Source organism: Lampris incognitus, chromosome 10 (genome assembly GCF_029633865.1).
Source record: "Lampris incognitus isolate fLamInc1 chromosome 10, fLamInc1.hap2, whole genome shotgun sequence".
Lineage (NCBI taxonomy): Eukaryota > Metazoa > Chordata > Actinopteri > Lampriformes > Lampridae > Lampris > Lampris incognitus.
In genome coordinates, this window is record NC_079220.1 from 1,730,996 (window position 1) to 1,747,742 (window position 16,747).

Genomic DNA, 16,747 nt, shown 5'->3' on the forward strand with positions numbered 1-16,747 from the left:
CTACCACTGCTACTACTGCTACTTCCGGCTGCTCCCGTTAGGGGGCGCCACAGAGGATCATCCGTTTCCATCTCTTCCTGTCCTCTGCATCTTCCTCTGTCACACCAGCCACCTGCATGTCCTCCCTCACCACATCCATAAACTTCCTCTTTGGCCTTCCTCTTCTCCTCTTCCCAGGCAGCTCCATATTCAGCATCCTTCTCCCAATATACCCAGCATCTCTTCCCCCAGTATACCCCGCATCTCTCCTCCCAGCATACCCAGCATCTCTCCTCCCAGTATACCCAGCATCTCTCCTCCCAGTATACCCAGCATCTCTCCTCCCAGTATACCCAGCATCTCTCCTCCCAGCATACCCAGCATCTCTCCTCCCAGTATACCCAGCATCTCTCCTCCCGGCATACCCAGCATCTCTCCTCCCAGCATAACCAGCATCTCTCCTCCCAGCATACCCAGCATCTCTCCTCCCAGTATACCCAGCATCTCTCCTCCCAGCATAACCAGCATCTCTCCTCCCAGTATATCCAGCATCTCTCCTCCCAGCATACCCAGCATCTCTTCTCCCAGTATACCGAGCACCTCTCCTCCCAGTATACCCAGCATCTCTCCTCCCAGCATACCCAGCATCTCTCCTCCCAGTATACCCAGCATCTCTCCTCCCAGTATACCCCGCATCTCTCCTCCCAGTATACCCAGCATATCTCCTCCCAGCATACCCAGCATCTCTTCTCCCAGTATACCCAGCATCTCTTCTTCCAGTATACCCAGCATCTCTCCTCCCAGCATCTCTCCTTCCAGCATGTCTCCTCCCAATATACCCAGCATCTCTTCTCCCAGTATACCCAGCATCTCTCCTCCCAGCATACCCAGCATCTCTTCTCCCAGTATACCCAGCACCTCTCCTCCCAGTATACCCAGCATCTCTCCTCCCAGCATACCCAGCATCTCTTCTCCCAGTATATCCAGCATCTCTCCTCCCAGTATACCCAGCATATCTCCTCCCAGTATACCCAGCATCTCTCCTCCCAGTATACCCCGCATCTCTCCTCCCAGTATACCCAGCATATCTCCTCCCAGCATACCCAGCATCTCTCCTCCCAGTATACCCAGCATCTCTCCTCTCAGCATACCCAGCACCTCTCCTCTCAGCATACCCAGCATCTCTTCTCCCAGTATACCCAGCATCTCTTCTTCCAGTATACCCAGCATCTCTCCTCCCAGCATCTCTCCTTCCAGCATGTCTCCACCCAATATACCCAGCATCTCTTCTCCCAGTATACCCAGCACCTCTCCTCCCAGTATACCCAGCACCTCTCCTCCCAGTATACCCAGCATCTCTCCTCTAGAGTGTCCTGTTCATGTCGGCGGCCATTACTCCCATACGAATAACATCACATCATATCACATAAAAGTCTTGTGTTACTTACGGTTACAAACTGAATGTGTAACAATTAAAATACACGGCATCAGGTGACCTCTTCTGTCATCCAGCTGCACCTCTCACATGCTGCTGCCTTTTAATTCTTTATTTTGACTTGATAGTGTCGTCATTTTCATAAAGTTTGTTATTTCACTGTGTTTGTGTGTGTGTGGGTGTGTGTGTCTGACTCACCCAGTCTACAATGAGGATCTTGGCCATGCCCAGTTTCTGCTGAAGCAGTTTGGCAGCGATCGCTACTGAGTTGAAAAAACAAAACCCCCTGTAACACACAGACACAGACACACACACACACACATTACGTAAATACACAATACACATCAATGAAGCACTTAAAATACACACTGATTAAAAACCTTCTGGTTCTTATGCAACACATGGCTCTCCATTTTCTCTTGTGTGTGACTTTAGGCGCATGTGGTCATGACATCTCTGGTTCTTGAGGCTTTTGAGAGCTCCTATCAGGGAGAGCTATCGGGTTTTACGGCAGAATGACTCTGGTGCTGTGGTCCAGTTTGAAGATGTCTTCATCACATTACTGCAGCTTTCATCTGCTTCCTACACAGCCGCATTTCAGACCTCTTCATCCGGACCCGAGCTTGGCTGGCTGCACTTTAGATTCCTCTACAAACAGACATCAAGATGCCAGACTTACCGCCACCTGGTCTGACATGCTGTGCTCTTCAGCTTAACTGGTTGGCCTCAGACCTGTGACCTCTTCTGGACATGGTATGTATCAACGACCACAGAGGTTGATCCTGAAGTCAGTGCACGAGTGTATTGACTGTCAGATCTAGGTAACAGTAATAAGACTACTAGACAAAAACCATCTGTTGTGTTGTATTATATTATGATGTTGTACTGTGTAGTGTAGTAAGTAGTGTAGTGTTCTACTCTGTGGTGTTCTGTTGTAAGTGTTGTAGCTGGTAACAGAGTGAACTCTGGGGGAGTGAAGGAAGACCACTCCTTCCCTTCCTTCTCCTGGTACCCATAATGCTGTATGACAACTCACATGGCTGTAGACTCCTCAGCATGGTGGCCTGGAGGACGAACGACTGCAAAGCCATTCTGAGAGAGGAAGTGAGCGAGCGAGAGAGAGAGAGAGAGAGGGAGAGAGAGAGAGAGAGAGAGAGAGAGAGCGAGGGAGAGAATAAAGAGTTTCTATTAAAGTTAGTGTATTTGTATGTGTTTATCTGTATTAGTATCTGCTCCTCCTGCAGATCCTGTCTTACCAAATTCATATCTATACAATGAGTCACTGACAGTCCCAGTTCTATCTCTCTTGATACCTTGATTAAGCTTGTGTCAGCTTCTAAACCAACTGCTTGCCTACTTGACCCCTTACCAGCAAAACTTTTTAAAGACCTCTGGCCTTTTCTTGGACCTACAGTGCTAGACATTGTTAATTTATCACTTACTACTGGCATTGTTCCCAGCAGTTTTAAGACAGCTGTGGTTAAACCTCTACTTAAAAAACGCACCTCGATCCAGGGTCTATTAATAACTATCGACCAGTCTCTAATCTTCCATTCTTTTCTAAAGTACTAGAGAGAGTTGTGTATCAACAACTTTTGACCCATATAAAAGAAAACCATCTATATGAACCTTTTCAGTCGGCTTTCAGGCCCTGTCACTCCACTGAAACTGCTCTGACCAGAGTGGTGAATGATCTTCTAATGGCGATCGACTCTGATTCCACTTCTGTGCTTCTACTACTGGACCCCAGTGCAGCCTTTGACACCATTGATCCCTTTATACTATTAGACAAGTTAATTGTAATTGTGGTGTCTCTGCCTTCGCTCTCTCTTGGCTTAAGTCCTACTTCTCTGGAAGAACACATTGTGTCTGCAAGAGAAATATTACGTCAACATTCTCTGACGTTAAGTAAGGTGTACCTCAGGGCTCAGCTTGTGGCCCTCTATTTTTCTCTCTTCATATTTCAACTCTTGGCAAAATTATACGCAGTTATGGAATAAGTTTTTATTGCTATGCTGATGATACTCAGCCGTATGTGCCTATAAGGGCTGATGATCAAACTTAGAGGCCTGCTTGGCTACTGTGAAAAACTGGATGTCACTTAACTTTCTGCTTCTAAATTCGGACAAAACTGAGATGCTGGTCATTGGCCCTGCTAGACACAGACACCAATTTGATCAAGTAACGATAACAATCGACAACTCTGTGGTTTCACAAAGTGTGGCAGCCAAAAATCTTGGTGTTACGTTTGATCCCAGCCTTTCCTTTGATAAGCACATTAAAGGAATCACCAAGACTGCCTTTTTTCACTTACATAACATAGCTAAAATTCAGTCTTTCCTGTCCATGGCTGATGAAGAGATTCTAATACATGCATTTGTTTCATCCAGACTTGATTACTGTAATGTTCTGTTCTCAGGTCTGCCACATGCTGGTACTAAAAGTCTTCAGATGGTTCAGAATGCTGCTGTTAGAATCCTAACTTAAACTAGGAAATTTGACTATATTACACCAATTCTTGCCTCCCTTCATTGGCTTCCTATCCATGTTAGAGCAGAATACAAGGTGCTTCTGCTGACTTATAAAATCCTAAATGGGCTTGCTCCATCCTACCTGTCTGATCTCCTTAAACCTTACATTCCTCTCGAGCTCTTTGCTCTCAAAATATGGGGCTCCTGTGTGTACCCAAAGTTAAAAAGAAGTCAGCTGGTGGCAGCAGGGCCTTTTCCTATTGGGCCCCATTCTTGTGGAATAACCTGCCTGCTGCCATCAGACAATCAGAGTCTGTTGAGTCCTTTAAATCCAAACTTAAAACTCATCTTTTTGCCTTAGCCTACAATTAGTTGCCTTTAAACTGAGTACTTCACAACCTGTACTGCATGGCGGGTCAGTTTCTGTCTCAATGAATTTACCAACCACTGTTCTGCCGACCAGATTATAGAGTATAGATTATAGACTACTGCAAACTGTTCTCTTCTCTCACATGTCTTTTCTCTCTCTCTGAATCATGTCTTTTCTCTCTCTCTTCTTCTGTGTGTGTGAATGGTGTGATGTGAGTCTCCCTTGTGCGCACGTGCAGTCTGTCCTCCTCCCAGGTCTCCATGGTGATGGTGGTCACCACCTGGACACTGCTTGGCATCCCCCTCATCACATTTTCTTTTTATACATCTTCTAAATCCATATAATTTTGTTATCCTGTTTTAATGTTATAGAATTCTCTCACTCAGACATGTGACTAATTTTTTTTCTTTTTTCTTTTACATGATGATGCTGGTCACATGGCTCGGGTCCTGGGCTGTTCTGGTGGCATCTGGACACTGCTTGGCATCCTCCTCATCATACTCTTCATATATTTTAAAATTACATTATAATTGTGTTATCCTCTTTCAATGTTGTATTGTGTAAACACAACATCATTGCACGCTGTCCATCTTGGGAGAGAGATCCTCCTCTGTTGCTCTCCCTGAGCTTTCTTCCTATGTTTTCTCCCTGTTAAAAGGTTTTTTAGGGAGTTGTTCCTCATCTGATGTGAGGGTCTAAGGACAATACGTTGTGTTACTGTAAAGCCCCCTGAGGCAAATTTGTAATGTGTGATATTGGGCTATACAAATAAAAATGTACTATGTATGTGTATGGTCACCTTCAGTTCTCCTGAGGCCACTTTAAAAGCTAGCTCTATGACAGAGCCAACAGCCATCCTCACTGCACCAGATGAATGGATCTCATTCCATACAGTGTCACTGTCCACCTGCAGGGGGCAGCAAAACACCACACACATCTATTACTGTAGACTCAGAACCACACTCCACTAGGCTCTACAGACAGATAGATCGACAAACAGGCAGATAGTCAAGAAGACGGACAGACAGATAGACAGACACACAGCTACATAGACAAACAGACAGAAAGCGAGAGACAGACACACAGCTAGATAGACAGACAGAAAGAAAGGAGAGACAGAAATACAGATAGATAAATAGACAGACAGACAGATAAACAGACTGTAAGACAGACAGACTCACCCCTATTCCTCCACAAGGCAGAACAGCATACATCTTCTGGCTGATTGGACCTGAAACAACCAATCAGAGCAGAGGTGGAAGGTCAGTCAGTCAGTGGGCTGATGATGTCCGAGAGAGAGCCAGCAGAAGTTGTGTATAAGTGCTTGTATGTGTCTGTGTAAATGAGTGTGTGTGTGTATGTATGTGCACGTTTTTTAATTTGGGTCTTCTTCCAACATCGGCACCTCCCCTCTGCTCTGACTGGCCTTTAATTCCTGCCCCTCATCTGACATGCAGATGGACAGAAGCCACTGCTCCATTCACACCTGCTGGCTTGGCTTGGCTTGACTCCGTGTGAGTCGGCGCATCACACCAGCAGGCCTCTCATGTGAGTTTGATCATCAGCCCTTATAGGCACATACAGCTGAGTACCATCAGCATAGCAATGGACTTTATTCCATGACTGCGTATAATTTGGCGAAGAGTTGAAATATAAAGAGAGAAAAGTAGAGGAACAACTTGGCATGTTTAAACTGGTAATGTCTTCATACTGCTTCATAATCCAGCTAAGAACATCCCAGAAGATTGAATCAGTTCATCTGGACACAACGTTTATTGAGCGAAACCTTTCATCACTCATCGAAGTGACCTCTTCAGTCTCACCTGACTGCAGGTACCCCCACCTTTATAAACAATACAGTGACTGCAGGTACCCCCACCTTTATAAACAATACAGTGACTGCAGGTACCCCCACCTTTATAAACAATACAGTGACTGCAGCTACCCCCACCTTTATAAACAATACAGTGACTGCAGGTACCCCCACCTTTATAAACAATACAGTGACTGCAGGTACCCCCACCCTTATAAACAATACAGTGACTGCAGCTACCCCCACCTTTATAAACAATACAGTGACTGCAGGTACCCCCACCTTTATAAACAATACAGTGACTGCAGGTACCCCCACCTTTATAAACAATACAGTGACTGCAGCTACCCCCACCTTTATAAACAATACAGTGACTGCAGCTACCCCCACCTTTATAAACAATACAGTGACTGCAGGTACCCCCACCCTTATAAACAATATAGTGACTGCAGGTGTCCCCACCCTTGTAAACAATACAGTGGCATAACAACCCGAAAACAATTGGTTTCATATACAAATTACCATGACCATTAACTAGAGTTACAATGGCCATGTGTACTATTCACAGAGGATTGGGGAATCTGTGGGGAATAGTTGCAATCACAGCATTGTAAGATGGCAACAGATACCAGCAGTCAGGTGAGACTGAAGAGGTCACTTAGATGATGATGAAACGTTTCTCTCAGTAAACGTTGGATCCACGTGAACTGACTCAACTTTCTGTGATTTCCTAACCTGGATTATTGACGCTGGCCAAGAAGATGGCACAACACAGGAGGGCTAACACATCAGACCAGGACTCCACAGTCTACAACATCTACAGCCCAGGACTTCACAGTCTACAACATCTACAGCCCAGGACTTCACAGTCTACAACATCTACAGCCCAGGACTTCACAGTCTACACCATCTACAGACCAATGGCCACTCTTTCAAGGATGAGGATGTGCACATCCTTGATAGGGAGGAATGCTGGTTTGATGGGGGCTCAGAGAGGCCAGCTATGTGAAGAGGGAAAGACATCACTGAACTGGGGGGGGGGGGTAAGAGCACATCTGTCACCATCTTACAATGCTGTGATTGCAACATTCCCCAATCCTCTGTGAATAGTACACATGGCCATTGTAACTCTAGTTAATGGTCACACCCATATTTGCATATGAAACTGGTCGTTGGTTTGGGTTGTTATACCACTGTATTGTTTATAAGGGTGGGGACACCTGCAGTCACTGTATTGTTTATAAGGGTGGGGGTACCTGCAGTCACTGTATTGTTTATAAGGGTGGGGGTACCTGCAGTCACTGTATTGTTTATAAGGGTGGGGACACCTGCAGTCACTGTATTCTTTATAAGGGTGGGGGTACCTGCAGTCACTGTATTGTTTATAAGGGTGGGGACACCTGCAGTCACTGTATTGTTTATAAGGGTGGGGGCACCTGCAGTCACTGTATTGTTTATAAGGGTGGGGGCACCTGCAGTCACTGTATTGTTGATAAGGGTGGGGACACCTACAGTCACTGTATTGTTTATAAGGGTGGGGGCACCTGCAGTCACTGTATTGTTTATAAGGGTGGGGACACCTGCAGTCACTCTATTGTTTATAAAGGTGGGGACACCTGCAGTCAGTTGAGACTGAGGAGGTCAATTAAGCCCCTTTTCCACTGCATGGTACCGGCTCAACTCGACTCTACTCTGTTTGACTCTGCTCGCTTTACTTTTTGGGATTTGGTTTTCCACTGCAGATAGCACCTCCTCATGGCGAAGCCCAGCTGGTTATTTGTGGGCATATTGACTAGTTTTTTTTTTTTTTAGGATTTTAATGTAGTGTACATATATTTATATTTATTTATATTTATATTTTATTCATTTTATTTTATTTATATATTTAAAGTTGTGTTTTCATGTCATTCCTTAGTATGGGCTCAGCTCACTTGGAACCTTGACAGAGGTGGTACCAAAAAAAGCACCTGGTACCAGGTACTATCCCTAACTTTTGCCCAATGAAAAACCAAAAACGTGAATAGAGTCGAGCTGGAACCATGCGGTGGAAAAGGAGCATTAGATGATGATGAACCGTATCTGTCAGTAAACGTGGTGCCCAGATGGACTGACTCCACCTTCTGGGATTAAACTGGTAAAGCAGATGCAGATCACGGGGGATGGTTGGATTCAGCGTGGCCAGAAGTAACAACGGAAACCAGGAGAGACTGACAGCTGTACCCAGTAGTTTCTTGTGGTCCAGTTTGTGTCTGTTTAGAGGACTGGTTCCATACAGCAGTGTGTGGAACTCTGAGTGGACCATTTGGATCTCATCCAGCGTCGCCTTACGTCCACGAATCCTCTGCAACACACACACACACATTTAAAAGTTGTATTTTGTTGATATTGTCTGTATATATAGAAAAAATATCAGAGTAATATATCATAATTCATCAATAAATAATGTATCAACTTCATGGTTCTGTGCAGAGGTTCTGGCTTGGTTGACATGGTGTGTGTATAAAGTAATTCAATTCAATTCAATTTTATTTGTATAGCCCAATATCACAAATTACAAATGTGCCTCAGTGGGCTTAACAGCAACACAACATCCTGTCCTTAGACCCTCTCATCGGATAAGGAACAACTCCCTAAAAAAAAACCCTTTAACAGGGAGAAACAATAGGAAGAAACCTCAGGGAGAGCAACAGAGGAGGGATCTCTCTCCCAAGATGGACAGCATGCAATGGATGTTGTGTTCACACAATTTACATAATACAACATTGAAAGAGAATAACAGAATTATAATGGACAGAACATTTATGAAGAACATGATGCACAGGATGCCAAGCAGTGTCCACATGCCAACGGAGCAGTCCAGGACCCAAGCCACGCGACCATGTGAAAAAAAAAAAAAACAACTTATGTGAGGAGAGGAAGGGCAGGCAGCATCCACATGGCGACCACCATCACCACGGAGACCTGGGAGGAGAACCGACTGCACGTGCACACAAGAGAGACTCACATGACACCATTCACACAGAAAAAGAGAAAGGAGAAGACATCATTCAGAGAGAGAGAAAAGACACGTGAGAGAAGAGAACAGTTTGCAAGTCATTAGCCATCATCAATTAAGTCATCAATTAATCATAATCTATACTCTGTAATCTATACTCTGTAATCTAGACTCGATAATCTGGCCGGCAGAACAGTGGTTGGTAAATTCATTGAGACAGAAACCGATCCACCATCCAGTACAGGTTGTGAAGCACTCAACTTAAAGACAACTAATTGTAAGATAAGGCAAAAAGATGAGTTTTAAGTTTGGATTTAAAGACTCAACAGACTCTGATTGTCTGATGGCAGCAGGCAGGTTATTCCACAAGAATGGAGCCTGAGAGGAAAAGGCCCTGCTGCCACCAGCTGACTTCTTTTTAACTTTGGGTACACACAGGGACCCTGTATTTTGAGAAAGAAGGGCTCAAGATGGCATGTAAGGTTTAAGGAGATCAGACAGGGAGGATGGGGCCAGCCCATTTAGGATTTTATAAGTCAGCAGAAGCACCTTGTATTCTGATCTAACATGGATAGGAGGCCAATGAAGGGAGGCAGGAATTGGTGTAATATGGTCAAATTTCCTAGTTTAAGTTAGGATTCTAGCAGCAGCATTCTGAACCATCTGAAGACTTTTAGTACCAGCATGTGGCAGACCTGAGAACAGAACATTACAGTAATCAAGTCTGGATGAAACAAATGCATGTATTAGAATCTCTTCATCAGCCATGGAGAGAAAAGACCGAATTTTAGCTATGTTACACAAGTGAAAACAGGTAGTCTTGGTGATTTCTTTAATGTGCTTATCAAAGGAAAGGCAGGGATCAAACATAACACCAAGATTTTTGGCTGCCACACTTTGTGAAACCACAGTTGTCGATTGTTATCGTCACTTGATCAAATTGGTGTCTGTGTCTAGCAGGGCCAATGACCAGCATCTCATTTTTTAAGCATCTTGTGGAATTGATCAGTAGTAGGCAGAGCTTTAGAGCTACCAATAGGTGAAAGATTAATTGGAATTAGACACCTTGTTGAGAGTTTTGGCCACCAACGCTTTGGACGATATGTGGTCATATTCTTGATAACATTAGCTGTTTGGTTTTGTAGATTATTAGGTACTTTGTCGCACATCTCACCACCACCAGTGGTAAGAATAATTACTAGATTATTGTGATTCACACATTTAGGAGAGGAGAGCTTGGGAGCAATATAGCAGGGTAGGGAGACAGTCTCAATGTTATAGACCAAGCTATCAGGCTGCTAACCTACACTATGAGAAATTCCCTGACTAATCATATTAATTAAACTACTTGACTCCACATCCGCACTAGATTTAAACCTAGCAGGCTCTCTAATCACCTGCAACCTGCTGAATGATAAGTCCCTAGTGTCAAACTAAATGTAAACAGCTATATCTATATTATCTATATTAAAAGAGTGGCACCATCCCCAGTAGGGTGAATACTGTCCCCAGTAGGGTGAATACCGTCTGCTTTCAGCAGGTAAGGGCAGCCCCAGAAAGAAGGCCAGTTATCAACGAAGCCGAATCCCTGCTCATTACAGTAACGAGCCAGCCAGCGGTTTATTGCGGTGAGCCTACTGTACATCTCATCATTACCCCTCACAGGTAAGGGACCAGAGACAATTAATCGATGCCGACACATCTTTCTGGCAACCCAAGCATTCTGACTAGACTGGCTTTTGTGATCTCTGATTGCTTCATCCTAGCATGATTGGTGCTGACATGAATAACAATGTTGCTGAAAGTAGTGGTGCTGTGTGCCTGGGTTCCCTGACTCTCCCCCCGTGATGCCAGCACCCTAAGATTAGCCTCTATGTAGGAGACTCTGGCCCCGGGTAAACAGTGAACCAAGGCTGGCGAAGCTAATCTAACATTGCGGGTAATGGAGTCTCCTATCACTAGCGTGCGTTGCTTTACTCTGTCGACAGGAGCGGGAGAAGCACAATGGCCGGTAGGACTACCAACAGGGCTGGTGAGTGGAGAAACCCGGTTTGCAGTTAGGAGAGGTGACTGCAGACCAGGCCACACGACCGGTGGCTTGCTCTTTCGAGCCTTCCCACGCCGACGAAGCTGAGCTAGTGCTAACAATAGCAGGTCTGCTGTCAGGCCCGGGGCTACTGAGCTAGTGCTAACAGTAGCAGGCCTGCTGCCAGGCCCGGGGCTACTGAGCTAGTGCTAACAATAGCAGGTCTGCTGTCAGGCCCGGGGCTACTGAGCTAGTGCTAACAATAGCTGAGCTAGTGCTAACAATAGCAGGTCTGCTGTCAGGCCCGGGGCTACTGAGCTAGTGCTAACAGTAGCAGGTCTGCTGTCAGGCCCGGGGCTACTGAGCTAGTGCTAACAGTAGCAGGCCTGCTGTCAGGCCCGGGGCTACTGAGCTAGTGCTAACAATAGCAGGTCTGCTGTCAGGCCCGGGGCTACTGAGCTAGTGCTAACAATAGCAGGCCTGCTGTCAGGCCCGGGGCTACTGAGATAGTGCTAACAATAGCAGGTCTGCTGTCAGGCCCGGGGCTACTGAGCTAGTGCTAACTGGCTAGCTATCTGGAGTGCCCATCACATCTAACGTAATCCTAGCCGAAAGCAGCTGCTCTAACTCACGGACACGTCTCTCTAGTAGAGACAGCCTGTCTGTACCTACGGAGCAGTCACCACAAACCATCGTTTTAACGAGGCTGCTTTGACTGCGAATGTAACAGAGCTAACTGCTAAGCTAGGCTAAGCTCAAAGCTAGTAACAAACTGGGAATAAGAAGCTACCTACTAAACACAAGATTCGTATAAGAGAGAAACTAGATAATCAAGCGATAAGTGAACTAAGCACAGAAAATAGCTAAATCAGAACAAAATGAGGAGGGTAGGGCAGAATATAAAGAACTAGTAAAAAAATAAAATAAAAGTTGTCGATCTCACGAAGCCGCCGCTCACGAAGGCGGAAGCTGGAAACAGCTGGCAATGATCAGTCACCTCGGTGGGTCCAGCGTTTTTAGGCATGGTTCTGTGCAGAGGTTCTGGTTTGGTTGACATGGTGTGTGTATAAAGTAGTCATGGCTCGGTGCAGGGGTTCTGGTTTGGTTGACATGGTGTGTGTATAAAGTAGTCATGGCTCTGTGCAGAGGTTCTGGTTTGGTTGACATGGTGTGTGTATAAAGTAGTCATGGCTCTGTGCAGAGGTTCTGGTTTGGTTGACATGGTGTGTGTATAAAGTAGTCATGGTTCTGTGCAGGGGTTCTGGTTTGGTTGACATGGTGTGTGTATAAAGTAGTCATGGCTTTGTGCAGGGGTTCTGGTTTGGTTGACATGGTGTGTGTATAAAGTTGTCATGGTTCTGTGCAGGGGTTCTGGTTTGGTTGACATAGTGTGTGTATAAAGTTGTCATGGTTCTGTGCAGGGGTTCTGGTTTGGTTGACATGGTGTGTGTATAAAGTTGTCAGCTGTCATGGTCTAAATGTGACCCAATATTGTTAATTTTGCTTCTTTTTTTTTTAAATTTTAATTTTTGTGGATTTTCACCTCCTTTTCTCTCCCCAGTTGTACCCGGCCAATTACCCCACTCTTCCGAGCCGTCCTGGTTGCTGCTCCACCCCTTCTGCTGATCCGGGGAGGGGGGAGGGCTGCAAACTACCACATGTCTCCTCCTATACATGTGGAGTCACCAGCCACTTCTTTTCACCTGACAGTGAGGAGTTTCATTAGGGGGACGTAGCGCATGGGAGGATCACGCTATTCCCCCCAGTTCCCCCTCCCCCCTGAACAGATGCCCTGACCGACCAGATGAGGCGCTAGTGCAGCGACCAGGACACACACCCACATCTGGCTTCCCACCTGCAGACACGGCCAATTGGGTCTGTAGGGACGCCCGACTAAGCCGGCGGTAACAGGGGGATTCGAACCGACGATCTCCATGTTGGTAGGCAACGGAATAGACCGCTAAGCTACCCAGATGCCCCAGGAACAAAATATTTGATATTGATATTTCTATTATGGTATCAAACTCATGGATTTGAATAAAGGTGATAAATATCAGCAAGTAAGGTATCAGTTCCAAGAAGTTTATAGAAGCAAGTCTCCAGTAAAAACATGGACTGGTCAGAATACAGTCTACATATTATAAATGTTATAAATATTATGAATGCCACACTGATCAGTATACATTCTACATATTATAAATGTTATAAATATTATAAATGCCACACTGATCAGTATACATTCTACATATTATAAATGTTATACATAAATATATATGCCACACTGTCTGCAGTGTTCTAGTTGCCTTTAAATTGAGTACTTCATGACCTGTATTGCATGGTGGGTCGGTTTCTGTCTCGATTAATTTACCAAGCACTGGTCTGCTGACGAGATTATAGAGTATAACGTATAGAGTAAAGATTATAGAGCATAGCGTATAGATTAGAGTATATATTATAGAGTATAGATTAGAGTATAGCATATAGATTATAGAGATAACGTATAGAGTAAAGATTATAGAGCATAGCGTATAGATTACATAGTATAGATTATAGCATATAGATTAGAGTATAGTGTATAGATTATAGAGTATAACGTATAGAGTTAAGATTATAGAGCATAGCGTATAGATTACAGAGTATATATTATAGAGTATAGATTAGAGCATAGCGTATAGATTATAGAGTATAATGTATAGAGTAAAGATTATAGAGCATAGCGTATAGATTAGAGAGTATAGATTATAGAGTATAGATTGACTATTGCAAACTGTTCTTTTCTCTCACATGTCTTTTCTCTCTCTCTCTCTGACTGATGTCTTCTCCTTTCTCTTCTTCTCTGTGTGTCAATGGTGTGATGTGAGTCTCCCCTGTGTGCATGTGTAGTCTGTCCTCCTGTTAGGTCTACATGGTGATGGTGGTCACGTGGCTCTTGGGTCCTGGGCTGTTCTGGTGGCATCTGGACACTGCTTGGCATCCTCCTCATCATATTCTTCACATATCTTATAAGTCCATTATAATTCTGTTATCCTCTTTCAATGTTGTATTGTGTAAATTGTGTAAACAAAACCTCCATCATCATCATCATCATCATCATCATCAGTGGTTACTCAGGGTTGAGTATGACTGTCCACCTTCTAGGTCCTTGTGGGTCTTCAGGTGGGCATAGAGGCCAATCCCGGAGCTGCATATTTTGGGGCAATGTGGGTAAGGGTGTGAAGAAGTGGTTGAGGATGTGGTTTGGGCCTTTCTGGTAACTCACTCCTTTCTGGGTCAGCGTTTGTTTTCAGCAGCATGGTGGAGGTCATGGTTGTAGTACCCAGCACTCTCACGGACATCCAGTCTGCAGGCCTCCCTGTTTTCTGCTGCTTGTTCCCAGGTGTTAAGGTCGATGCCAAACCTTTTCATGTGGGTCTTGATGTTATCTTTATATCGCCCGTTTTGCCCTCCAGGGGCACGTCGTCCTGTCATGAGCTGAGAGTAAAGCACTTGTTTCAGGAGGTGAGAGTCAGACATGTGGAGGACATGGCCAGTCCATCTCAGCAGTTGTTGTCCGATGTTATAGTAGGCATGTTGGCCTCCTCGAGGACACTGAAGTTGGTGTGCTTATCCTTGCAGCTGATCTTAAGGATCTTCCTGAGGCATTGCTGTTGGTACTATGTCTCCAGTGCCTTCGGGTGCCTGCTATATGAGGCTCAGGTTTCTGACCCATACAGTAGGCTGGGCAGCACTACTGCCTTGTACGCCGGAATTTTTGTTCTGGCCTGAAGGTCACAGTTTTCGAAAACCCTTTTACTCAATCTTGAGAAGGCCTGGTTGGCACAACGGAGGCGATGGTGTACTTCAATGTCAACGTTGGCTTTGTAGGAGAGAAAGCTGCCAAGATATGGGAACTGTTCCATGTTTTGGAGTCTGGTGTTGTCTACAGAGACGGACGGGGGCAGAGGCAGGCATATTTCTGTTGGGAGGGGGTTGGTAGAGGATACAGGTCTTTGTTATGTTAATGGCCAGGCCAAGCTGCTTGTATACCTCTGCAAAGGTGTCCAGTATGCTCTGTAGTTCCTCTTCTACAAGGGACACTAAGGTGCCATCGGTGTACTGCAGCACTATGATGGATGCTGTGGTGGTTTTACCTTGAGCCCTGACTCTGTTAACATTCAGAAGATTCCCATCAGTCCTCTACATGATTTAGACTCCCTGATGCAGACTGGGACCCGTGAGGTGGAGGATGGTGGCAACGAAGACAGAGAACAGTGTTGGGTGTACGACACAGCCTTGTTTAACTCCTGTGCGGACCTTGAAGGACTCTGTCTTGTCTCCATAACTGCTGAGCACTCTAGCTGACATATTATCCTCAGTAGGTGTAGTACTCTGATATATCTGTCAGGGCAGCCTATATTTGACAGAACTAGATGGTGTAGTGCAGGTGACATGTTTGTGGCTGCCGGAGTCAAGACCCTTCAGGCTCTTCTAATAAATCTTACATATAAATTTATTGGCAAACGCATGAATATAAAGACGAAACACGGAGGCTTTGATAAGCCAAATTCTTAATAGTGATTCTCACCTCTGTGTCACCTAAACTCTATTGACTGTGGAAAACATCACTGACTCGTTTGCTGCTCTTTCTACTCAGCTATACTTAGCTACTATTCCAAACCACATAAATCAAACAATCTGATGATAAATAATGAAGTCAAACAATTCTCAGACTGGACCTGAGAGATGACAGTATTGTATTATATTGTCACAACATAAGGGAGTGTGGCTGCAGCACACTTTCTTTGCAACTTATGAGTCATTACACACAGATCTGATCTGACAGTCTTCAACATTCATATTCAGGAATATGCCTTTAACAAGTAGGTCTAAGAAAAACAACAGCCATAAAGCCATTGAGCAGCACCACGGCTGTGGGCCGGAAGGGTTTTCCTGGTATAGACACCAGGTAAAGTCCTGACCAATAAAACTAGAGATACTGACAAGCATCCATCCATCCATTATCCGAACAACCTATCCTGCTCTCAGGGTCGCGAGGATGCTGGAGCCTGTCCCAGCAGTCAATGGGCGGCAGGCGGGGAGACACCCTGGACAGGCTGCCAAGCCATCACAGGGCCCACACACACACACACACACACACACACACACACACACACACACATTCATAACTAGGGGCAATTTAGTACAGCCGATTCACCTGACCTACACGTCTTTGAGTCACCTGACCTACACGTCTTTGGACTGTGAGAGGAAACCGGAGCCCCCGAAGGAAACCCACACAGGCACGGGGAGAACATGCAAACCCCACACAGAGGATGACCCCCCACCCCACCCCACGGTTGGATTACCCCGGGGCTCGAACCCAGAACCTTCTTGCTGTGAGCTGACTGCGCTAACCACTGCGCCACCATGCCGCCCACTGACAAGTAAGCACATAATAATAATAATCATAAATTAAAAATATCCATCCATCCAGTTATTATCCAAGCCGCTTATCCTTAGTAGGGTTGCGGGATGCTGGAGCCTATCCCAGCAGTCATTGGGCAGCGGGCGAGGAGACACCCTGGACAGGCCGCTAGGCCATCACAGTGTTACATCACAATAATAATATAATCATCATCATCATCATTATTACATTTATATAGGACTTTTCTAGATACC

General features: G+C 45.2%; 1 protein-coding gene across 4 annotated transcripts in view; it reads right to left on the bottom strand.

The window, feature by feature from the left end:
• The window catches only part of hdac5 (histone deacetylase 5), a 139,462-nt gene that overhangs the window by 15,289 nt on the left and 107,426 nt on the right, over positions 1–16,747 (bottom strand). For all 4 annotated transcript variants that reach the window (XM_056287375.1, XM_056287374.1, XM_056287373.1 and 1 more), the window contains 5 exons: positions 8,289–8,409; positions 5,437–5,486; positions 5,055–5,162; positions 2,451–2,506; positions 1,613–1,700 (listed from right to left, as the gene is read on the bottom strand). In XM_056287375.1, coding sequence (XP_056143350.1) covers positions 1,613–1,700; positions 2,451–2,506; positions 5,055–5,162; positions 5,437–5,486; positions 8,289–8,409 — 423 coding nt within the window. The remainder of the gene's footprint in view (positions 1–1,612; positions 1,701–2,450; positions 2,507–5,054; positions 5,163–5,436; positions 5,487–8,288; positions 8,410–16,747) is intronic.